At 36.1% G+C, this 25,914-nt stretch overlaps 1 protein-coding gene and 1 pseudogene across 8 annotated transcripts in view; one reads left to right on the plus strand and one right to left on the minus strand.

Moving 5' to 3' along the window:
- PIBF1 (progesterone immunomodulatory binding factor 1) overlaps positions 1 to 25,914 on the minus strand; it is a 212,718-nt gene that overhangs the window by 45,764 nt on the left and 141,040 nt on the right. For 7 of the 8 annotated variants that reach the window (XR_004476096.2, XM_049700971.1, XM_049700972.1 and 4 more), the window contains one exon: positions 19,754 to 19,856. Coding sequence is in view for 7 of the 8 variants with exons in the window: in XM_049700971.1 (XP_049556928.1) it covers positions 19,754 to 19,856 (103 nt within the window). In the remaining variant the exon portion in view is untranslated. Of the gene's footprint in view, positions 1 to 12,858; positions 12,947 to 19,753; positions 19,857 to 25,914 lie in introns of all 8 variants that reach the window. The other variant, XM_033403260.2, reaches the window with a different exon arrangement.
- Positions 8,568 to 9,373, plus strand: LOC101275463 (small ubiquitin-related modifier 2-like; annotated as a pseudogene).

The following is a 25,914-nucleotide window of genomic DNA, read 5'->3' on the forward strand; positions in this document are numbered from 1 at the left end:
AACAATCTGTCTTCAAAACTAAAAGTAATCCACTCATTTGATCAAATTTCAATAGAACATTTTATTTGGAACTTAATATTTTACAAATGAGGAAAATGAGGCACAGAGGGGTTAAACAACTTATCCAACTTTTACAACTTGTAAGTTACCAAAAATGAGATTTTAACCCAGTGGGTCTGGCTCCAGTATCACGTGCTTCGCCAATATTCATCATTGCCTCTCGATAACAGAAAAGAAAGCAGTATTATGTAAGACTAGCCCAAAATGTGAAGAGATAAGAATTCCTTTCCCTTACCCTTTATTCCCAAAATAAAGAACGTGGACTAAAAGCTTGCATGTATATGCACACAGACAAACAGTAAAGAAATGTGGCCAATTTACCACAAAGAAATATGCTTCATAGCCATTCTTCCATGCTAAAAATATCTGATTGCTTCTACCCGGGCACCTCTGTTCATGTGGGACTTTCAAGCTAGAGCCACTTTCCTTGCTGCTTTGGTCACTTTCAGAAGATATACAAGAACCATGGCATTCATTTTATGTCTTTCTTGTGCCCATTTGGCTAGAACTATAGGCAGCAACAGTCACTATCCTCTTTCCTGCTTTACTTTCTTCATACAACTTAAGTTCTAATTGAGAATATATTTTACTTGGAACAAATCCTTGTTTCTAATCCCAGTAGAACATAAGCTCCAAAGGGCAGGAATTTTTGTTTGTTTTATCCACTGATTATTCCCAGGGCTTAGAACAGTGCCCAGCACATAGTAGGCGTTCAATAAATATTTACTGTAAGACTGAATTTCATATAAATACTACCTAACATTTGACAAAGTCACTTACTTAGTTTATTTCTTCTTTTCCTTTTTAATTTTTTTAAAAAATTAATTAATTTATTTTTGGCTGTGTTGGGTCTTCATTGCTGAGCGCGGGCTTTCTCTAGTCGTGGGGAGCAGGGGCTACTTTTTTTTTTTTTTTTTTTTTTTTTGCGGTACGCGGGCCTCTCACTGTTGTGGCCTCTCCCGTTGTGGAGCACAGGCTCCAGACGCACAGGCTCAGCGGCCATGGCTCACGGGCCCAGCTGCTCCACGGCATGTGGGATCTTCCCGGACCGGGGCACGAACCCGTGTCCCCTGCATCGGCAGGCGGACTCTCAACCACTGCGTCACCAGGGAAGCCCAGGGGCTACTCTTCATTGCGGTGGCTTCTCTTGCTGCGAAGCATCGGCTCTAGGCACGCGGGCTTCAGTAGTTGTGGCACGCAGGCTCAGTAGTTGTGGCGCACGGGCTTAGTTGGTCGGTGGCATTTGGGATCTTCCTGGACCAGGGCTAGAACCCATGTTCCCTGCGTTGGCAGGCGGATTCTTAACCACTGCACTATTTAGGAAGTCCCTAAATAGTTTATTTCTTAGGCTGTGTTAAATGACATGGAATAGACTAAGACATTTTACAATAACATTACCTTCATAAATTTTTCCTACACAGTCCTTTCTTGTGTGAAGAGCCATAGGGATACAAATTTATTTGGGGGAAAAGTAACATCGTTTCTATAATGGAAAATCCTGCTATTTATTGGAGTTTGTCAAGAATAATGTCTGTGATTTAGTGATAAAAATGTTAAAACATGGATATAAGGCCTTCAAAAAAACTCAGTAAAGTGTAAAACAAGATTTATTTTAAGAAGGGAACCACCATGGAATGAGAGGGTTGCCTTTTTGTGAAGATGAAGCCTGACTACTTCCCTAGATAAAGAAGGAAAATAGTGGGGTTCTCTGAGTCATGGTCATACATATGAATTATAAATAATTTGGTGGAGAGTTACAGACTGAAATTATTCATATTTGTAAATGGTACTAATTCCAACCAACGGGAGAAACCACAGTAAATTTGTTCAAGATTGTTCAAGGGGCAGTCTTGAACAAACTGAAAAAACAGATTGAAAAGGGGCAGGACAAAAATATGGAAACATATTAACAATTGCTTCACCATGACACTATTAATTCAAAATGAGAGATTAGATTAGCATTGCTCCTGGAGATGGTGGATACATACAACTGGGAAGCATTACAGGTTTTTATACGACAGTCACACCAGATGACTCCCTATCTCTCTAACATGCTTTACTCATTCTTACTTTTTCACCTTTCTTCTCTTTTCAACCCCTAAACTGATTTCTCAAGAAGGCTTCCATAAGGAGAAAAAAATGTGTTACATATCTGTCCAGATGAGTGTTTGCACTTTGTGGGTTGCAAGCCGTATTAAAAAAAAGAAAAAAGAAACAGAACAGAATAGCAATGAATAGAAGGTGCTACACGTGGTAAGGGTATTCATTGTGATGGGAAAATCATTTCAGATACACACACATACCTATATACATATATACACACACACACACAAGCAAATACACATACATACATATGTACTGGGTTGCTATGTAATATGCATTTCTTACTACAGGTCATGGTCAAAAAAATATGAAAGATATTTGTCCAGGTGGTAGTTACATCTTTAATTATAAAGGACCAGATTTATATTCAAATCAGTCCAAATCCAAATCAGTCTCAGGTCAACTTTGTAGCCAGTTTTCTGAGGGCTTGATCACTAAGTGAAAATTTTAGATCTGAAGAGTGAAGGGACCATGTGTTACAGTACTCAATATGCTAACTAGGCCAACAGCATATCCATCAGGAACCTGAATGAACTGAATAGACTTTGCATTTGAGTCACTTTTCTGATTCTCTGATTCTTCTCTGATACACTTGGCAATCTAATGAAGTCCACTCAGTCACAAGAACTTCTTTCAGGCCTCAGGAAGCCTGGCAGGCTGGTAAACTCATGGGTCTCACACTCTGAAGATTTCAGTTAGCCCAAGGAACATTTCTATGGTTTCACACCATAGTACCACTAGTATTAAGTAAGCACTCAAAATTGCTAGCCTTTATTATTATTATCTATTCACATAATTTGATTTTAATAAAGTATTTACTTAAATATTTGTAATAAAGACTATGTTATCAGTGCTGTTAAATAATGTTTATCTTAATTATCTTATTACATATTATTATTGCTTAACTCTTGCTTTTCTATATAATGATTCAACAAATTAGTTGAATTTTATCAGTAATTCATGTTCTCTAATTTAAACTGAACAATTCTAGTTAATTTGAAGTTTTTATTAGTTTTAAAATATGCAGTTTGGCACACTTCTCCTAAAATGCTAAGTTTGTATGCAATTAAACATACTTTTTCGGGCTTCCCTGGTGGCGCAGTGGTTGAGAGTCCGCCTGCCGATGCAGGGGACACGGGTTCGTGCCCTGGTCCGGGAAGATCCCACATGCCGCGGAGCGGCTGGGCCCGTGAGCCATGGCCACTGAGCCTGCGCGTCTGGAGCCTGTGCTCCGCAACGGGAGAGGCCACAACAGTGAGAGGCCCGCGTACCATTAAAAAAAAAAAAAAAAAAAAAAATATATATATATATATATATATATATATATATATATATATACTTTTTCATTTGAGAAGAGCAACTGATTACTCTTTAATTGCAGTTTTAATACCATGTACGTCTTCACAGAAATTAATTATCATTAACAAATCTTACTATATTGTGTTAAAATTCATTCGAATAGTTCACTCTGAATATTTCCATATAGGCAAAATAAGCATAAGTTACTCCAATTCTGGAACTACTATTTCTTTTAAAAAATGCCACCTTTATTAATAAAATACTTATTTCATCAATACCATGGCCAGGTGAAATATAATGACATATAGGACAAAAACCAAACAAACAACAAAACTGTCAGCATTTACTGAGTGATTAACATGTCAGCGTGCTAAATGCTTATCTTAGATTGGGTTATCTCTAATTCTTGGGGCAAACATATATACAGTATTATTATTCCCACCTTACAGGTTGAAAAATTGAGGCTTACAGAGGATAAATAACTTGCCTAGAGTCATGTACGCCAGTCTGCCTTACTTGAAAGCCCATGGCTTTCATAATCCAATGGTAAGTGAATATAGCAACATTTAAGCGCTACAGACATGTAAGACGTTCTTAACCTTTATTATATCTTTTTATTACTCATCTTAGCTATTGGTTTTATTTCCCTTTCACCCTAAAACAAAACAAAGCAAAAGAAAAAACTCCCCAGTGTTTTTAATAAAGGTTGATGATTCTACGGATCCCATGCAATTGAAGTATTTTTTTTCATGGTGGTGGTGGGTAGAGATGATATATACTGACTTCTGGTTCCATATATAACAGAAAGCATGTGGTAGAGTCTGTGATACTATAAGGTTTTCTTTTTTTCTCTGATTAGCAGCTCTGATTTCACTGTCATTCTTTGGCCTTCTTGGTTGGGATCTCCAATCTGCTTCAAGTTCATTCTAGTATACCTCAATACTTTAATATACTTTGTCCCATAAAAACCCAAAACTAATCCTTCAACAAATGTCTATTTACTACCTACTAGAAACAAGAAATGTACTAAATGGGAGAAATACCCAGACCAATAAAAACAGAGTCCCTCCCCTTATAAAGCTTATAGACAGCCATGTCAACAATTATGTGTGTGTGTGTGTGTGTGTGTGTGTGTGTGTGTGTGTGTGTGTGTGTGTATAGGTATATTTGGTATCATGGGGATACATAAGTCATTTTTACCTGGGGTTCAGAAAAGGCTTAAAAGAGTAGGTGATTACTTGAAATTGATCTTGAAAGACAAGTATCTGTGATTTAGACAAGCGTGTGCTGGGCAGACACCAGAATGTGCAAAAGCATGGAGACACAAAATAGCATAGAGTGCTTGGAGAATTACAAGTAAAGGACAAGTAGTTACGTATGGAGGGAGCATGGTGTAGTGAGTGAGAGTGTGTATGTGTGTGTGTGTGTGTGTGTGTGTGATGTAAGATGAAACTGGGTAGGTGGGCAGGGGCTGGATAATGGACGGTCTTATATATCATTATTCTTAGGAAACAAACAACTCTGACTGTGGGAGAAACAAAATCAGATTTATATTTAGAAACAGCACTCTGGCAACAAGGTGGAGGGCTTAAAGAATAGAGTAAGGCGGAACAGATGGTTACTAAAATAATTCAGATGAGAGATGGTATAAGAGGTTGTACCCAGTCAGTACCACTAACGCAGGAGGTTGAGTAGAGAGACGTTCAGAGATGATGTGAAAAGAGCGGGGAGGACTTGGTATTTGCTGAATACTCCTTCTGTACTCTTTGAATTATGATTATCTATACTTAGCCCATACACAACTGACTTAGTAAAAAAAGGTTAAAACAAAAAGATTTATTGCGGGTGGTAGCTGAAGCCACAGAACAAGATGAGGTAAGACGTGCATCTTAGTAAGAAGAAAACAGTGCCAGGACAGAACTCGGGGGCACGCTGACAGTTACGGAACAGAGGAACAAAAGGAAACGAAGGAGACTGAGAAGTAGCAGGATAATAAAGTGGTGGGGCAGGAGCAAAAGACACATTACCTGGCGGAGAAGGCGGCTGCAAGCAAGGGCCTGGGGAAGGGAGGGTAACAGAAAATTAGGACGACAAGTAGGTTAGGGTCAAATTGGTCTTCTATGCCATGCTAAAGAATCTGGACATTGGGAGGCAATGGACATTTTAAAATAGGAAATCATGATCTACAGTAGGGAGGACAGTTCTGGTTGGAAGAAAGACTTTTGATGGACTGATGAATTAAACTGCATTTGCTAAATTTAAAAAATTGTAGGCAACACAGTACCTCATCCAAGTGTTTACTTTTTAAGCCTTGTATTTCTAATGGTGAAATAAAAGCACTGTTCTTTATTAAAGGAATTTTATGTATCAACAAGTTTTCAGGAAAACACCTTGGGAGGCAATGGGACCCAATAAATCACACTATTTTTCACCTTTCCTATGAAATGAAAATGGAAAGGTTTTCATAGGAAAGGTCATGCTTGCACATGCTTGCACATGAAGAAATTTGGTCGTAGCTGTTTATACTGTGATTTCAATTGAGTTCTGAGTATGGATAATCCTTCATAGGTTGAGTTTAGCCACCATTTCAAGTGTCTTCATAAAGATTACAACGTGATTTGGCATTGAAACAAAGTTTGTGTTAGAAGAAAAGCATAGAGAAAAAGTTGTGTAATGTATGATAAAAATCACTGCCTAAAGACTAAAGGAATGTTTGCCTAAAATTAAAATTAAAGTGATAATAAAGCATTGCATCACAGTTTAACTGGCAGCATCCCCGCTTTTATTCTTTAGTACATAAAATAGTGGAGTTTTTTATTGTGCCAATGGAATGCTAGAAATATGGTGGGAAAGGCTGACCTTGAAGTTTTAGGGCTGGGGTTGGCACATGAATATCCTCCTTTAAAACGCTGAGGCGGGGCTGTAGGAGTCGTGTGTACTATAGACTCCTTCCAAGGGACTGGGCTCACTGAGGATGCTGGCAGAACACTCCCTGCAATTACTAGCGTCAGGTAACTCAAAGGACAGAGGCAAATGTTTTACTCATCTAGATACTTATGTTTACTATGTTTGTGGAAATCATGTTTCCCAAGGTCACTAGTAGATACTAGAACACACAGGCAAGTATTACAAAGACTCCATAAAGCACGAACTCCTTCTGCCACATAATTTTTCCTTGTCTGAGCATACATTAGATACCCTTGCTATCTCCTTTTCTCAGTCTTGAAGCTTTCAAATCACATGTTATGTTTTTAGATGCTTCTGAATTTTTCCTATAGTAAATCCCTTTACTGGGATGCTGTAACATTTCCATATTCCTTTAATATACTTGCTCTTGATAATGAATGGAGAAGGTGAGGAAGAAAGGGAGAGAGAGAGGGAATACCACATGTACGCAGTAACTAATTCAAACTACAGAGGAGGAATATTAACTGAAAGGATCTCTTCCATCCATCCTAGAACCTCAGTACCTCCTCTCCAATAATAACCAACATCAATGATTTCTTTTGGAGTGCATCACTCCAAGTATTTCCATGCATACATCATAAGCACATTTAGGTGTGTATGTATGGGTCTCCAAGTATATGTATGTATATACTTACTTGGCAGTTAGATTTTGGGTACAAACAATATTGTTGGAATGTAATCCTTGCTTACAGATACATTAGAAAAAATTTTACCACTTATTTTCATAATCTTTATACATCTACCTATGTTTGGTGGATGGGTTACGTCAATGATCGAGCTAATGAATCAACATTTATTTTATACCTATTATGAGTTCGATAATGCGTTGGTTGCCAAATCTATGCCTTTGAAAAATCTTATGTGAGTTGGAATAAATCCCAACAATTAAAAAATACAGGGGCTTCCCTGGTGGCGCAGTGGTTGAGAGTCCGCCTGCCGATGCAGGGGATACAGGTTCGTGCCCTGGTCCGGGAAGATGCTATGTGCCGCGGAGTGGCTGGGCCTGTGAGCCATGGCCACTGAGCCTGCGCGTCCAGAGCCTGTGCTCCGCAACGGGAGGGGCCACAACAGTGAGAGGCCCGCGTACCGCAAAAAAAAAAAAAAAAAAAAAAAAAAAAATACCGTGAAAATTAGTTCCTCGCTTCTACTCCCAATCCCAGTGGTACCACTGCTTGATGTCAGAGAGACAGACATGGATGGTCCTGGAGGCTCACTTCCTACTACTAGAATAGGCTGATAGGCGGTAAGTTCTAGAGGTTCCCTCTTCCACTGTTACACAGTCACCTAGATGCTCCCTACCCTCTTCCACTTTAAATGTGCACAGTGTTTGGGGATCTCTATCAGATCCCTTTATGTGGTGCATCCAGACCTTCTCTGCTACGCCTAAGCACACCTATCTGTGGGAAGATAACTTGGGTGATGGTGTATGCTCTGTTAATTCTTTGATTGTAAGTTTATCAAATAAAGCTGATTTTATATTCATAATGCGTGAATAGTGGTACTTGTAAGCCCCTGGCATGACAGTTGTATGTTTTCTAAACTTTTTCTCTACTTTTTTTTTTTTTTTTTTTTTTGTGGTACGCGGGCCTCTCACTGTTGTGGCCTCTCCCGTTGCGGAGCACAGGCTCCGGGCGCGCAGGCTCAGCGGCCATGGCTCACGGGCCCAGCCGCTCCGCGGCACGTGGGATCCTCTCGGACCGGGACACGAACCCGTGTCCCCTGCATCGGCAGGCGGACTCTCAACCACTGCGCCACCAGGGAAGCCCTTTCTCTACGTTTTAACAGAAACACAACCCTACCCCCTACACACACACTCACATACACACACACATTAAAACCCAAATGGAGGAACACAATATTATTCTGCAATCTTACTTTTAAAAATATTTATCAAGATAGTATGAATGTTCTTTAAAGTTAGTACATATAGATCTACTTTATTCTACCTATGCATCTTGAAGTCTCTCTTAAATCTAGCAATCTAAAGGAAACCATAAACAAGACAAAAAGATAACCCTCACAATGGGAGACAATATTTGCAAATGAAACAACAGACAAAGGATTGATCTCCAAAATATACAAACAGCTCACGGAGCTCAATATCAAAAAAACAAACAATCCAGTTAAAAAACGGGCAGAAGACCTAAGTATACATTTCACCAAGGAAGACATACAGATGGCCAAAAGGCACATGAAAAGATGCTCAACGTCACTAATTATTAGAGAAATGCAAATCAAAACTACAATGAGGTATCACCTCACGCTGGTCAGAATGGCCATCATCAAAAAATCTAGAAACAGCCCTCTTGGTGCTGCTTGTGTGCTCGTTCGGTGCGGACCTGGTACCTCTTTTGGGAAGCGGCAGCGGAGGAGGCTCCGGCGCTCGCCATGGCCCATGAAAAGTCCAAGGAAGGAGTCAAGACTGAGAACAACGATCGTATTAATTTGAAGGTGACGGGGCAGGATGGTTCTGTGGTGCAGTTGAAGATTAAGAGGCATACACCACTTAGTAAACTAATGAAAGCCTATTGTGAATGATAGGGTTTGTCAATGAGGCAGATCAGATTCCAATTTAACGGGCAGCCAATCAATGAAACAGACACACCTGCAGCTGGAAATGGAGGCTGAAGATACAATTGATGTGCTCCAGCAGCAGACAGGAGGTGTCTACTAAAAAGGGAACCTGCTACTTTACTCCAGAGTTCTGTTCCTCCTGACCAAGAAGACACTCTCAATTAGAAAACAGCAATTTGGTTCCACCACATCCTGGCTACTACAGTATAGTTTCTCTATTCTTTCATTCTTCCCCTTCCCCATTCCTTTATTTTTATACATAAAGTAACTGGTATATGTGCACAAGCATATTGCTTTTTTTTTTTTAACTAAATGGCCAATGGTATGTTTTGATTGACATCAAATGGAGATGGAATGGGGAAAAATACTGGTTCTGTGAAGATACCCCCTTTTCTCCATTAGTGGCATGCTCATCCGCTCTTATCTTTTTTTTTAAAAAAATTATTTATTTATTTATTTTTGGCTGTATTGGGTCTTCGTTGCTGTGCGTGGGCTTTCTCTAGTTGCGGAGAGCGGGGGCTACTCTTCATTGCAGTGCGTGGGCTTCTCATTGTGGTGGCTTCTCGTTGCAGAGCATAGGCTCTAGAGCACAGGCTCAGTAGTTCTGGCACATGGGCTCAGTAGTTGTGGCTCACGGGCTCTAGAGAGCTGGCTCAGTAGTTGTGGCGCACGGGCTTAGTAGCTCCACAGCATGTGGGATCTTCCTGGACCAGGGCTCGAACCCGTGTCCCCTGCATTGGCAGGTGGATTCTTAACCACTGCGCCACCAGGGAAGCCCTGCTCTTATCTTTATATTCCAGTAAGATATTTTGCTCTCACTGTTTAACAAAACAAGAACATAAAAATTCTTGCATACGTTGTTCGATTGGAGAATTTTAATGTTTTTCATTTATCATTGTAAAACCAAGGACAATTTTATAACTTTTTTGTACGTAGCTGTTACATGCAGGGCAATCTGTCTTTAAGTAGGGATAAATTACTGTAAAATAAATGAATCCTAGATAGTTTTCCCTTCAAGTCAAGCGTCTGTTTGTTTAAATAAACTTCTTGTTTTTTTTTAAAAAATCTAGAAACAATAATTACTTGAAAGGGTGTGGTGAAAAGGGAACCCTCCTGCACTCTTGGTGGGAATGTAAATTGATACAACCACTATGGAAAACAGTATTGAGGTTCCTTAAAAAACTAAAAATAGAACTACCATATGACCCAGCAATCCCACTACAGGGTATATACCCTGAGAAAACCATAATTCAAAAAGAGTCATGTACCAAAATGTTCACTGCAGCACTGTTTACAATAGCCAGGACATGGAACCAACCTAAATGTCCATCGACAGATGAGTGGATAAAGAAGATGTGGCACATATATACAATGGAATATTACTCAGCCATAAAAAGAAATGAAATTGAGTTATTTGTAGTGAGGTGGATGGACCTAGAATCTGTCATACAGAGTGAAGTAAGTCAGAAAGAGAAAAACAAAATACTGTATGCTAACGCATATATATGGAATCTAAAAAAAAAAATGGTACTGCTGAACCTAGTTCCAGGGCAGGAATAAAGAGATAGACATAGAGAATGGACTTGAGGACATGGGGTGGGAGGATGAAGCTGGGGCTAAGTGAGAGTAGCATCGACATATATACACTACCGAATGTAAAATAGTTGGCTGATGGGAAGCAGCAGCACAGCACAGGGAGATCGGCTCCGTGCTTTGTGATGACCTAGAGGGGTGGGATAGAGAAGATGGGAGGGAGGCTCAAGAGGGAGGGGATATGGGGACGTGTATGCATATGGCTGATTTGCTTTGTTGTGCAACAGAAACTAACACAGTATTGTGAAACAATTATACTCCAATAAAGATCTATTCAAAAAAAATCTAGGGCTTCCCTGGTGGCGCAGTGGTTGAGAGTCTGCCTGCCAATGCAGGGGACATGGGTTCGTGCCCCGGTCTGGAAAGATCCCACATGCCACGGAGCAGCTGCGCCCGTGAGCCATGGCCGCTGAGCCTGTGCGTCCAGAGCCTGTGCTGCGCAACGCGAGAGGCCACAACAGTGAGAGGCCTGCGCACCCCACAAAAAAAAAAAAAAAAAAAAAAAAAAAATCTAGCAATCTAAACTTTTGTAACAAATTACCTGGATTGCATTAAGTGCCTCCTAAGTACAAAACTCCAGGCAACTCAATCCATTTGGTCACTTGAGATTGTGCATGTCCTTTTCTAAATAAGTTTTCTAAAATTAAGCTAGCTATAACAGATAAATCTGTAAGTGCTTACACTAGAGGACAAGGCCTTTGTGAAAAAGGGTGTATACCCTAAGAGGGCAAGACCATGCCTCCTTTGTTTATCAGTGGTTGAATACAGTGGGAGTTTGATAAATATTTACTGAATGACTAGAAAGAGAAAGAGCAAGAATCTGGAGTAAGGAGGTGAAGGAAGACCAATTCTTGTTGGTAGTAATGTGGCATAATTTATGATTTAGCCTAGATTTTCTACTGTTTAATAAACTCCACATCGACACTCTTAACTAACTTGGTGGTTTCTTGAGAATTAGGTGGACATATACATACACACAAAAAAGGAAGCCAATTAACTTTCTTCTCTTTTACACTGGGCCAACTAATGAAGCAATGGTCTGAAGACACTGGACATCAAGCATTGAAGGACAGTGACCCCTGAGACATGGGAAACAAAGTGAGCCCAGCCCCACAACTGCTCCAGTTTACTGCATGGAGAGAGTTTCCAGGCCATGGTGCAGGGAAAGAGAATCAAGGCAGAGCCTGCCAAACTCCTTGAATTAAGGAGCTGCTGCTAGAAGAAGAACTTAAGGTGGCTACAGTTCACATGGCAGAGTGCTGAATAAAAGAGCTGCACAGAGAAAGAACACTAAAATTTGAGTATTCACATGGGCACTGAACAGTGCATGTGTGTAAAGAAGCTACGAGAGACTGAGACAGAACCACTGAAAAGATTAGGAGGAACAATCTCTGAAGATCACACAGGCCAGGAATTGTACTGTTCCCACCAGCCAGAGTAAGAAACCTACTAATTCACAGGACATGGGGTATAGTAACTAAAAGACTTTGGTCTCAGCAGTAGGGAAAACAATTAGCCTTAAGATGAACACTTCTTTGTTTATAAAAGCAAGACTTGAAAGGACAAAAAGTTTTCCAAGAAACTTAATCATGTCTGAGAAAAAAGCTTATAAAAACTTATAGGCATGCAAAGAAGCAGGGCAATATGCTATATAATGAGATAAATCAATATAATTGAAACCAATCAAGAAATGACACAATAACAGAATTACTAGATGAGGATAACAAAACAGTTATTGAAACTGTATTTCATATGCTCAAGAAAATAAACTTTGAAAAGGTTAAATAGAAACCTGGAAGATACAAAAGAGATCCAAATTGAACTTCTAGAAATGAAAACTATAATATCTGAGATGAAAACCATAGTGGACTGGATTAACAGCAGATTACATATTGGAGAAGAAAAACTTAGTGGAATTGAAGACTTAGTTAGAGAAACTATTCAAAAGGAAAGGAAAAAAAAAAAAGGCTGCAAAAATTGAACAGAACATCGTTTGTTCTATTGTAGGACAACTTCAAGCAGCCAAATATATGTGTAATGGAGTCTCCAAAGGGATGAGAGAGGGTAGGACAGAAAAAACATTTGAAGAAAGAACGGCTGAAACATTTCCAAATTTGATGATCTTACGGAGAAAAGAAGTTTGACAAATCTCAACCACAAGAAACATGAAGAAAACAGCAGCAAGCCACATCTTAATCAAATTGCTTAAAGCTAGTGAAAAAAAGAAAATCTTAAAGCAGCTAGAAAAATAAGACACATTACCTAGAGAGGAACAAAGGTACAGATGACAGCATATTTCTTGGTAAAAATAATGTAAACTAGACGAGAGTGGAGCAACATCTTTCAAGTACTGAAAAAGAGAGAGAGAGGGGAAAAAAAGTCAACCTTGAATTCTTTACCTAGGAAAAATATCTCTCAAAAACAAAGATGAAAACAAACAAACAAACAAAACAAAGATGAACCCAGCAATTCTTAGGTGTATACTCAAAAAAAAATTAAAATAGGTAGTTAAGTATAGGGTGGTTGTCCTCAAATGTTCATAGCAGCACTATTCACAGCCAAAAGATGGAAATGACCCAAATGGCCATCAAGGGATGAATGGATAAACAAAATGTGATATATCTGGAAATCTGCTACAAGAGTAGACTTCAGGTGCTTGAGATTATACTACATATATCTTTAACTTACCACCATCCAGTTTCATGTCATATTTTACTACCTCACGTATAGTATTATACATTATACACAGTATTATACAGTATTATGTATAGTACATTATAGTGAGATGCTCACACCACACACACACACACACACACACACACAAGGTAAGTATGTGAAGAGATAGGTATGTTAATTAGCTTGACTGTTGTAATCATTATATGTATCATCATGTTGTATACCTTAAACATATACAATTTTTATTAAAAATAATTAAAAAGTAAAATGAAAAAAGCAAAAATAAAAATTCAAGTTGCAAAACAAACAAAAACTCCCAAAGGTGAAGGCCACGAAACTTAAGAAAAGACAGATAACTTCAACTTCATCAAAATTAAAAACTTTTGTGATTGAATGAACTAACAAGAAAGTAAAAGACAGCTCACAGAACGAGAGAAAATATCTGAAAATCATATAGCTAAAAGGATTTAATATCCAGAATATATAATGAACTCTTATGACAACAACAAAAAGACAAACAACTCAATTTAAAAATAGGCAAAGAACTTCAGCAGACATTTCTCCAAAGAAGATATACAAATGGCCAATAAGAACACAAAACAATGCTTAACATCATTAGTTATAAGGTTAATGCAAGTAGAAATCACTACAAGACACCACTTCACAGCCACTAGGATGGCTAGAATTTAGAAAAACACAAAAAAATGAAAAATGAGCATTGGCGAGGATGTGAGAAATTGGAACCCTGGACATTGCTGATGGGAATGTAAAATGGTGCAGTTGCTGTGAAAAAGTTTCGTGGTTCCTCAAAAAGTTAAACAGAAGTTATTGTGTGATCCAACAATTCTACTACTTAGGTATATACCCATAAGAACTGAAAACACATGTTCAAACAAACAAAAAAATTGTACATGAATGCTCATAGTAGCACTATGTACAGTAACCAAATGATGGAAACAATAAATGTCCATTAACTGATGAACAAAATGTGATATATTTGTACAATGGAATATTATTCAGTCATAAAAAGGGATAAAGTACTGACAGATGGTGCAACATGAATGAACCTTGAAAACATTACACTAAATGGGAGAAGCCAGACACAAAAGGTCACATATTGTATGATTCCATTTATATGAAGTATGTAGAACAGGCAAATCCATAGAGACAGAAAGCACATTAGTGGTTTCCAGGGGCTGGAGGGAGAGGAGACTGGGGAGTGAGTGCTTAGTGTGTACAGGGTTTCCTTCTGGGTGATGGGAATGTTCTCTAACTAAATAGTGATGATGGTTGTACATTACAAACACAACAAAAGCCACTGAATTGTACAATTTAAAATGGTTAAAATGGTGAATTTTACTCCAATAAAAAAGAGTGAACCCTTTCAGTCTATTTGGCCATAGTAGCATAACAAGAGAAATATGTTTTAATCTTTACTTTTGTTAAGAATAGATAGAAATGTAAAAAAAAAAAAAAAGAAAAAACCAAACAACAAAACAACAAAAAGGTAAAATAACTTTTTGTAACATACAGAAGTGAAAAGAACTCATCACCAGCAGACCTGCTCTATAAGTATTGTTAAAAGAAGTAGATGAATCAGAAGCAATGTGATGCCAGGTAGAAATTTGGATTTACACAAAGGAATAAAGAACACAGGTCATGGTAACTATTTGGTTAAATGTAATACATTTTCTTCATATTATTATACTTCTTTAAAAGATAAAGTAAAAATGATAGCAATTTAATGTGAGGCTTATACATGTATAAATAGAATATGTGACAATGGGCGCACAAAGGCTGGGTGGGGACATAGGAAAGTACGTATTATGGTACAGTTTTTAATCTATGCATGGGGTAGTAAAGTATGACATGAAACTGGGTGGTGATAAGTTAAAGATGTATATAGTATAATCTCAAGCAACCACTATAATAACAAAGAGCTACTGCCAATCAGCCAACAATGAGATAAAGTGAGATAAAGTGATAAAAAATATTCAGTTAATCCAAAAGAGGGCAAGGAAATAAAAGGGAGGGGGGAAGGATAGCTAGGACAAATAAAAAACAAATAGCAAGATAACAGACTTAAAAATAACCATAACAATAAACACATTAAATGTAAACGTTCTCCAAACTCCAGTTAAAAGTTGTATTTTGTCAGACTGGATAAAAAAGCAAGATACAATTATATATGCTGCCTATAAGACAACTGTAAGACATAAACAAGTTAAAAGTTAAAGGATGGAAAAACACATACCCTGTTAACACTAGTCAAAAGATGTGAAACTTTAAAATAAAAACTAAAAAATAACACCACTAAGAGAAATTAAAGAAGATCTAAATAAATGGAAAGATATAATGGGTTCATGGTCATAATATTCATATTATTAAGATGCCAATTTTCCTCATTTCATCCACAGACTCAATGCAATCCCAATCAAAATCACAGAGAGCTTTTTTTTTTTTGTAAAAATGATTATAGAATTCATATGGAAATGAAAAGGACACAGAATAGCCAAAAAGCTTTGAACCTGAACAGAGTTGGAGGACCAGTGCCACCTAATTTCAAGACATTATAAAGCTACAGTAATCAAGATGGTGTGGTACTGTCATAAAGAAAGACAAAGAGATAATTGGAACAGACAGAGAGTCCAGAAACAGACTCACACAGTTTTTTAAACTGATTTTCAACAAGGGTCTTTTTTCAACAAACGATATTAGAACAATTTGGTTTTAATATGCAAATAAATGAAGTTCAATCTATATCTTACACACTTAACAAACGTTAAAAATGGATCACAGGGCTTCCCTGGTGGCACAGTGGCTGAGAGTCTGCCTGCCGATGCAGCGGACACGGGTTCGTGCCCCGGTCCGGGAAGATCCCACATGCCGCAGAGCGGCTGGGCCCGTGAGCCATGGCCACTGAGCCTGCGCGTCCGGAGCCTGTGCTCCGCAACGGGAGAGGTCACAACAGTGAGAGGCCCGCGTACCGCAAAAAAAAAAAAAGGAAAACACATATAAAAACACTGTGACCCTGAGTTAGGTAAAGATATTTTAGATACAACACCCAAAACGCAGTCCAAAAAAGAATGAACTGAAAAAATGGACACGATAAAAACTTCTGCTCTTCAAAAAACACTGTTAAAGAAATGGGAAGACAGGCCATGGAGGGGGAGAAAATATTTGCAAATCATATAGCTGATAAGAGACTTGTATCTAGAATATACAAATAATTCTCAAAACTCAATAATAAGAAAACAATCTGATATAATGAGCAAAAAATTTGAACACTTCTCCCAATAAGAAACAACAAAGGGCAAAGAAGCACATGAAAAGATGTTCAACAATTATGAATCATTAGGGAAATGCAAATTAAAACTACAATGAGATACCACTACACACCCATTAGAATGGCTGAACTTAAAAAGACTGACCATATCAAGTCTTTGCAAGGATGTAGAGGAACTAGAACTTTCATAGGCTGTTGGTGGAAAGAGTAAATAATACGAACATTTGGAAAACAGTTTGGCAGTTTCTTAAAACATTAGATACCTACTATATGATCCAGCTATTTCACTCCCAGGTATTTACCCCAGAGAAACAGAAGCATATGTTCATATAAAGACCTGTACTCAGCTTTATTTATAATAGATAAAAACTGGAAATAACCCAAAATATCTACCAACAGGTGAATGGATGAACAGTTGTTGTAAATTCATACAATGGAATGTTACTCAGCAATGAAAAGGAATGAACTATGGACAAATCTTGAAATAATTCTGCAGAATGAAAGAAGACTTAAAAAAAGTAGTGTGTGCGTGTGTGCGCGTGTGTGTATATGTATGTACATAATGTATATATTGATTCCATTTATATAAAAGTCTAAGAAATGCAAACTAATCTACAGTGACAGAATGCAAATCAGTGGTTGCTTGGGGACAAGGTTGCGGGTGGAGAGGGCTGGGAGAGAGAGGTTCCTAAGGGGCTCTTTGGTGGTGACGCATGCATTCATTACCTTCATTTTGGTGATCGTTTCATGGTTATACGTGTCGAAAGTTATATTGCACAGCTTAAATTTGTGCAATTTAGTTTATATCAATTATGACTCAATAAAGCTGCTATAAAAGGAGTATTTGTTTTCATTTTGAATATTTTTTAGCACTTTAATTTTGGCAATTCATTTATGTATAATCTCAGACATATTTTGAATAGCATATAAATTATTGTTAATTCTAATATCAGTCATTTGAGTTTCATCTCCATATTATTCGCAAAAACTCCAAGCTAGTTTAAATATATAACCTGCTCAAAAAAATACAGATTTTGAAAAACTTTCCTTCTCTGTTTTTTTCACCATCTATCATGAATAGTCTATTGGTATAGAAGCAATCTAATAGTACCATCTTTCAGCTAATTAGATTATGTCATTGTTTTTCAATTTAAGCAAGCAATTTTTGTGAGGCAGACAAAAGTAAAATCCATGGAATATTTCAAATTATAACGCTTTTTTTTTCAATCTCAAGGGAAAAATTATATGCTACAGTCAGCACAGACCTTTTAATTTAGGGTACTGATTCTCCATATGTCTTACGAAAAAATTTCAAACACACACAAAAGTACAGAACTGAATAATGAATCTATATGTACCTGTCACCAAGCTTCAATCATTATCAACATTTTGAGATTCTTGTTTTATCTATTGAGCTCCCCTCACCTTTTCATGGAACATTTTAAAGCAAATTCCAGGTATCATACCATTTCATATCACAGATATTTCAATATTTACATCTTTTTCTAATATGCCAACAGCTTTCTAAAAAATTGCCTCACACAAAGTTAATTATACTTCATTACCAGAACACTTAATTTCTTATGCTTCTCCCCTACAATTTGTATAGGGGTGTGTCCCATTTAGAAATTCTTGTTTCATTAACTGAAGTGCTCAGGAAGATGGTTTTTAAGAAAAGCAATATAAAGACATATGTATAAGTTTATAGGAATGTTAATATTTTTAAGAGAAATATTTTTGATAGGTTATTCTGAAATTAAAACAAACACGAGGGATCTAGAATATATTAACAAACAGAGGTTCATTTGTTTCTTTAGTAATTCACTTATTTATATATCCTTCCATGGTTCCACCCAGTTCCAAGCCAGTAGTGGAGCTGGCTTGTAGCAGTTTGTGAGAGATGGCTGGTAAAGTTTTTGGAATTTTGTGAGCTGGTTGTTAAACATCACTATTATTAAAAATTATTTAGATTTTTAATAAAACAAATTTTATTAAAAAACCCCAAATACTCAAAAACTCAACAATTTTAATTTTACTATTATCTATGCTCTTCAGTTTACATGTCTATTGTACAATATCTGTGTGGTGGAAACATCATGTTTGCTACTGAGCATCTTTTCTCTACTCCGTGTTTAGTAATGTTATGTTGGAGGCCTGAAGTTAGTCATGGTGGGAATATTTATGCCACAGATATAAGCAAATGCTACAAATTAGAACCATCCCTCACACCCCTGCCTGGACAGCCTGTTGTTAACAGTGGCCAGCACAACACTGCTTCCACCTTGAGCATTAACTCTGAGTCAGGTACTGGCGTCACATGATATATTTCTTGTCTTTTGAAATTTGAGCATAACGATCCTTCTAATGTTACAGTATTAAAAGCACATTAAATAGAAGGCACCAAATAGACAAATGTGAATAGGTCTGTAGGAAAACAAATGCAGAATACATGGTATGTATTAATAATTTTTAATATATGCCTTTAAAGTTCCTTTATTATAAGATCCAAAATATTAACACAGAGAAACTTGTTATGCTGAAGCTCAGGAAATAAAGAACCCTAGGGAGGTAGCATCTTTGGTTTGAATTGTTTCATTACTTGAATTTTAGAAGCATATAAAGTGTAATTAGATAGTGATTAAATAAGAAGATTGGAAATACTATATAAAATGTATATATATTCTTTAAATGATACAATAGAATGCTAAGAAAAATAATTATGAATCTGATTTTTAAAGAATAAGTATAATTTGGGAACTATCATATACCAAAGACTGTGAGAGCTTAAGTGTATACCAAGTCAAGTGTGTTTAATAGATAAGTGATTTTTTATCAAAGAAGGCAAAAAGAAATCTATTTTAAAAATGAGGTTTTAGTTAAAAACTTAAAATGCTACCAAAATTTGCCAAACTTGTTTTGCCAGTTGATATTTGCAGAAATCAAAGCTTTGTCTGTCTAGTCTGCATTTATATTTAGTCTGGGCATTTAATCTCTCTTTTGATCTTAGGTTTTGCCATACACTTTAAGTTGTTTTATAAGGCTTTACCATTAAGTTAGTTTCATAGCTTGTAAAATCATCTTATACTAGCGAACAGCTTATTTTAAAACTGCTCAGAAAATACATAAAGGAGTAACAAGGAATTAAAATGAACACTGTGGTTCTTTATATGTGTTTCTTTTATTTAGGTTATTTACCTCTTGTGAAAGCTGTGTTACTTGGTTCTTTTGATGTTCCAGGTCTTTTAGAACCATCGAGTTTCGTTTTTCTAACTGAAGCACTCTTCTTGCCAAATGGACACTAGGAGAATGGAATAAGAAAATTAATGCTTACAAAAGAGGAATACTATCTCAAATACTCAAAATGTGTTTGTGTGCTTGAAAACTAACCATTTCCTAATAATACTTAAATATTAACAGGAAAAATATGGAGTCGAATAATATTTTCAGGTGTCAACAGTGGAAGACCAATATCCCAACAACTCAAAATTTGAAAGTAACATTAAAAATCTGCATAATAATGTAACTGTGATATATTGATTATCACAGTAATAGTTTCTAGCCCTTGCTATAAAAGTGGAAAGTTACATTATGATACTTGCTTGAAAAGACCGCAAGAAAGCAATTCACAGCTTTTCTTCATTTTTATAAAAATTTACCATTTACAAACAAATAAGGCAATTAGTTGAAACAGTAACTAACAGCATCAGTGTTTTCCTCAGACAACATAATGCGTTTTATAATACAAAACACAACTGAATAGATTTTCTATTGAAAAAAGAGATGGAAAAGATGTCTGAAAAGTGGAGACAGATGTCTAACAGTAAAGGCAACAATTCTGTATTAAAAGAAACCACTAAAAGATCACACTGTGATCATCACAAGATGATCACAACTTATTGTATTGAGTGTAATCTTTAGTATTTTAAATCACATTAAATGTAAAATGTCCCAATTCTACTTTTAAGACATAATTAAGAAAAAAAGGTTTAGCTATAAGAATCATAAAATCATCCCTACTAACCACTGGGGCATAATTCTTTAAAAAATCTGCTAATAATGTTGAGAACAGATGTTGCTCCAAAGCCCCTCTCTGTAATTCCAGAAACTTAAAAATTTAATATTTATCACATTTTCATATTCTATGTGACTTAACCCATTAATCTCTGAATTGCAAAATCTGTAGAAACTGAGAAGGCAGATGTTTTACAATGACAAGAAGTAAAATATTTTTGTTCTAAAAGAAATTATAGGACAGAAATAATTCCATTGTATTTCAAATATTTCCTAACATCAGATAAAGGAATTCATACAAAACTCTGAAAAAAAAATGCTAAATGTCACCCTATACATCTATTTCTAAGAACTTGTTATTCCAAATGAAAAAGATGAGTTCTTTTGTTATACAGTGAATTGGGTAGCTTATTTAGATATGCTCATATCTAAATTCCTATCCTTTCAACTGGCATAAGATTTTGCCTTAATAATCAGTTGGAGTCAGAGATGGAAAAGACACAGTCCCGTTTTCTGTCAGTCATTTTTTTTTTTTTTTTTTTTTTTGCGGTACGCATCTAGGCTCAGTTCCTATGAACTAGATTGGAACTAGATTGATATATCTAGTTCCTATGAACTAGAATGAAAGTTCTCCAATGACAGAAATTTTTTAAAAATTTGTTTTCTAACGTATTCTAAGTGCCTTGGAGAATACCTGGTACAATAATAATCTGTTCAGTAATAAACTGTTCAGTGAATGAACTTTATACAAGACCTCCTGTTTCTTTATGCCCTAGCCAACACTGGGCAATATCAATCTTTAAAAGTTTTGCTAACTTTACATATAAACAATAGAATCTTATTTTAAATTAAATTTGTGAGGTTAAACATCTCTACATTTGTCAGACATTTGTATTTCTTATTTAATAAACTGATGTTTATGTCCTTTTACCATTCACTTCAAATCTTACCTACGTGGTTAACTCTATTCTACATCTAAATTACCTAAAAATATCACGGCCTCCCAAAATCTCAACAGAACCAACCTATTTTCCATTAATGTCTACTCTGCTTAATGTCCCATAAACATGTTTTGTATATTCCTTCCACTGTACCTCTGTTGGTCCTCCAGTCTGGAGAAGATAGGTTATTCCACTGATTGGGAGCCCAGCTTTTTCTGGAAGGCTCTCTCCGAGGTCCACTTCCTCCATTTCTGACCAGGCCAGCCTTCACTGATCTCTATTCCTCTGACTGACATAGGCTGGCACAGAATACAGTGCTAAATTATATGGTTTTAGATATTTCTTGATAGTCTTTCAGGTGTTCATTTTTTTTCCCCCAACAGATACAATTTAAATGAAGACTTACCCTCTGTGGTGTGTGCTGAACAGAGGGGGCACTTACTAAATCCTTCCTGACTGATTTTAAGTAAATTTTGCTCAAATGCTAGAATTTTGCTCAAATTGCTACAAACCATATTCCAAGGTTGCAGAGTCTCAATATTAAAGTACAACTAATGCTCAGCATCTAAGCATTGAACTAGTAATAAAAAAGAGCATAAAGTTTATAAGGGAAGAAGGCAAATGTCACAGATACCAATTCACCGCTTCCATATTTCAACCTCCTAAACTTTTAAATGTGGCACATTGTTGTGCTGAGTGATTTGGTGCTATAGGTGGATTCTGTTTAGAAATCTGGGATATTAGAAGTCAGAAGACAGGAGGGGAGTTTAGTTTAACTGAAATTCAAAGCAAGACAAAAGAAGAATTGCTCAACTAGCTGAGTTTATGTCTCCTTAACGACAATGTACATACTATGAAAACAAATCTTTAATGAGTTTTTTTATAATGAGTAACCATGGATACAGTTAGGGGAAATGACTCCTGATAAAGTTTGTTTGTTTGTTTGGTTATTTATTTATTTATTTAGTACTGAATTCCTCAAGAAAGCACTGCTTTTACAGGCTCTCTGTTGGGACACGTACGTACGTACAGCATACAATTCTTCTTTGTAATTATATAACTGCCATGTGATTTTTACCTGCACCAACATTAAGTTTTACATCAACTAGAAACCAATACCACAAGAGTATAGTTTTGTATTTGAATTTTAAACTAAAACTTCACCTCTTATCTGGTAAAATTACTTCCCCAAGGGTTACATCTTAGCTCTCTCAGCACCTCTTGACTCAAAATAAAAGTTATCCTCTTGGATTTGTCAATGGCAGTCAGTACTTCTGATTATCACATATAGTTTCATAGTAGCCTTAGCCCAGGCAGTGTGAACATGGCCGACCTCCATTTATATCTGAGATATCAGAGCACAGTGGAGGACTGATGCTCTGTCCTGAGTCCTTCAATATTGGATGGTTCTCTTAGTATTACCAAAACTCCAAATAAATAAGTGTAGGTACTTAGTTACCTGCTAATTAGTTACTTGGTCTGAAATAACATTTGGTTTTTTGCTCTTTTTCAGTTTTAACAGGTCAGAGTCCTGTCTCAATTAGCATGGCATGGAAAAATGGTTCAAAAAAAGGGTACATGGGCCAGAACGATTTCAGCTTCAGAAAGCACAAGGTTGCTCCCTGCACTGACTGCTTTCTTGGCAGTTACTGAGGACTAAATAGTGGTGCATTATGATTACCTATAGTTATATGAGTTTTTTTCTAGTTTTTCTATAGGTTTAAACTTTCAAGTTGATCATGAGTAGATTAGCAATAACTTTTTAAAGGTTTCTAAAACCAACCCAAATGAAATAAGCAAAACTTTCTCTAAGGAGGAAAATGAGAACTCACACATGTGAGAATAAAGGAGATGAAAACAAAATTTCATTATGCACAAGTTTGCTAGGAAAATAAAAGCTTCCTCTGCTTTATTTTTTCCTTTATTATAAAGATTAGTCTACTGTGAAAGTTTCAACTTAAAGCTCTTTATAAAACTAGACAGAAACTAAAACAAAGATCAATAGTATGCAGTAAATCTTGCAATTTGAAAGGTTTAAAAACCTTCAGAAAAGTCTCCACATTCAGATATGCCAAAACAAACAGAGAAGCACACACTAAGGCCACATTAGTGCCTGGGTGTTACCCATTTAGTGTTACAGGTTAAAGAACATAACCAAAACATGCAACTAGAAAATCTTGTTTGCTATTTTCAAAACAATCACTACCAAAACAAAAACATTACTTCAGATTTTCAAGTTTAGTCAAGAAGAGCCTTTTTTATTTTAAGCGACTTTAATTGTATATGCCCTTTTAACTTTCCACAACTTTGTCCCAGAAAGCTTAATGCAATATTTAGTTACTGTTCATACCGCTACTGAAAATTCAAAATGTGAGTAACCTTGTTTAACAATTATAATGTGTTTAAGATACACTTTTGGAAGTTATTTTTCAAACTAATTTTGAAAAATTAGTTTTGCTACTTCTTTATTGGAAACTAGCATTATGGTCTATGTCTTAAGAAACTGATTAATATCAAAGAAAGTGAATCTAAAACTAGTTTCATGTCCAGGAGTTGTTTCCACTAATTATTTCAAGAGGTCTCATTAAAATTTTAAAACAAAATTGTTTTAAATGAAAACTCACCTTGTGCCTCATTAAAGTTTCTGGAACATTGGCTTTACCTCGAAAATCAACTGTGTGATCTATTTATGTTAAGAAACATTAATTGACATAACAAACTTTTATTGGACACCTACTCTAGGCCAGGCACTCACTGTGTGGTGAACTTCTTTGCATCCATTTTCTCATTTTAATTTCATAATATACATTGGGTGGCAATAGGTAACTAGTGAAAATTTTCAGTGGCTATCCAATTTACTAACAGCAATATGGCACTCAAAAACAGAAGGCCTAAAAATTAAAGTTGTGTATAACCATTAAAAATTACCTTTTTGAAGAATATTCAATGATATAAGAAAATGTTCAGGGTGAAATTATAAGATAAAAAATTAAATTTCTAAGTTACATACAATAATACCCTAAATACATAAGAAAATATATGTATCTGTATACATTTTTGAATGGCTATCTTTGGACAGTAGGATTACTGGTAATTTTCCTAATATTCTAAAATAAACATATATTATTTTTATAATCAGAAATCCCCTCCAATTAAGTGTTACCCTAAAATATTTAATTCTGGTTGTTGAATATATGAAATTTTAAATCAAATTTAGTATGAATGGGATATATTGTGTAGCAGATGAGAAATAAGTTCCTTTGAAATTTTAATATATTTTGAAATGTGCTGATGTATAATGAAAACTTTATTATGCAAATATTTCATTTGCCATTATGACTGAGTTATTTTATAATTCACCTTAAGCTTCCATTGCTTTAATTTCAAATGTGACAAATTAAATATAGATTCTCTTGAAGGTTATATTGCTTTCATCTTAAATAAATTAAACTTAGAGCACAAAGCCATTGACTTCTTTACAAATATCCATTAAGAAATCAAATATGGACTTTGCAAACTTCAGAAATGCATCAGACCCTAAACAGGGATCTTCTTTGCCATTGGTTGATTTTGTGCATACAGCAGGCACTCAATAGAAGCTGTTGAATGAATGTGCAAAGGAATGCATAAATGTCCTCTTTGGCTATCTAGACTTACTTTCCCTTCACTCAGTTTAGATGACCTCAGAAGCACTTCCTCAAAATAACCCTCTGGTTCATCATGAGAAGAATGCCTGGCACCAGCTGGTAGGAGATATTAATAGCATGCCCATTAGGCACTTGTTCAAGGCACATAGATAGCTCAGTGATAAAATCTTTAGAAATATTTGGACAGTTAAGATTATTCAGAATATAAATCAGTTGTGGTTCCTTAAATCTTCAATCTCAATATTAAGAAATCAACATCTGTTTTGGAAATTCTTAAAAAAATAGTAAGATAATAGTAATAATTGCTTTCAATTTTAGAAGAACTCAGCATTTGGGGGCTAAAGAAAGAAAGCTTACAACAGAAAAATTCTTTTTTCTTCTTGTGACCAAGATTCTTTTGAAGGAATCAGATGATAAAATAGAGAAGAGAATGGACTTCCTCCTTCAAATTTCCGTTTTTAGCATTTCACCAATCATTTGCCACTGATAAAAAAGTCGCTTGCCCACAAAACTACATTTCTATTCCTCCCTTGGCAACATAATGCTCAAAAACAGAGATATGCTGAAAATCACAAATTATCCTAGGTCACCCTCAGGAGGGACTCAGGGGAGAATGGGAATGGAATGGGACTATAACCGATTTTTTCAAGTAATACATAATTTAGAAATACTTGCATCTTCACTAAACAGAACTAACCATTCCAACTACAATTTGATATCTGGTAGTCTTCTACCCTTGATCTGTTCAGTGTAACCA

This window comes from Orcinus orca, chromosome 18 (assembly GCF_937001465.1).
Source record: "Orcinus orca chromosome 18, mOrcOrc1.1, whole genome shotgun sequence".
NCBI classification, from domain to species: domain Eukaryota; kingdom Metazoa; phylum Chordata; class Mammalia; order Artiodactyla; family Delphinidae; genus Orcinus; species Orcinus orca.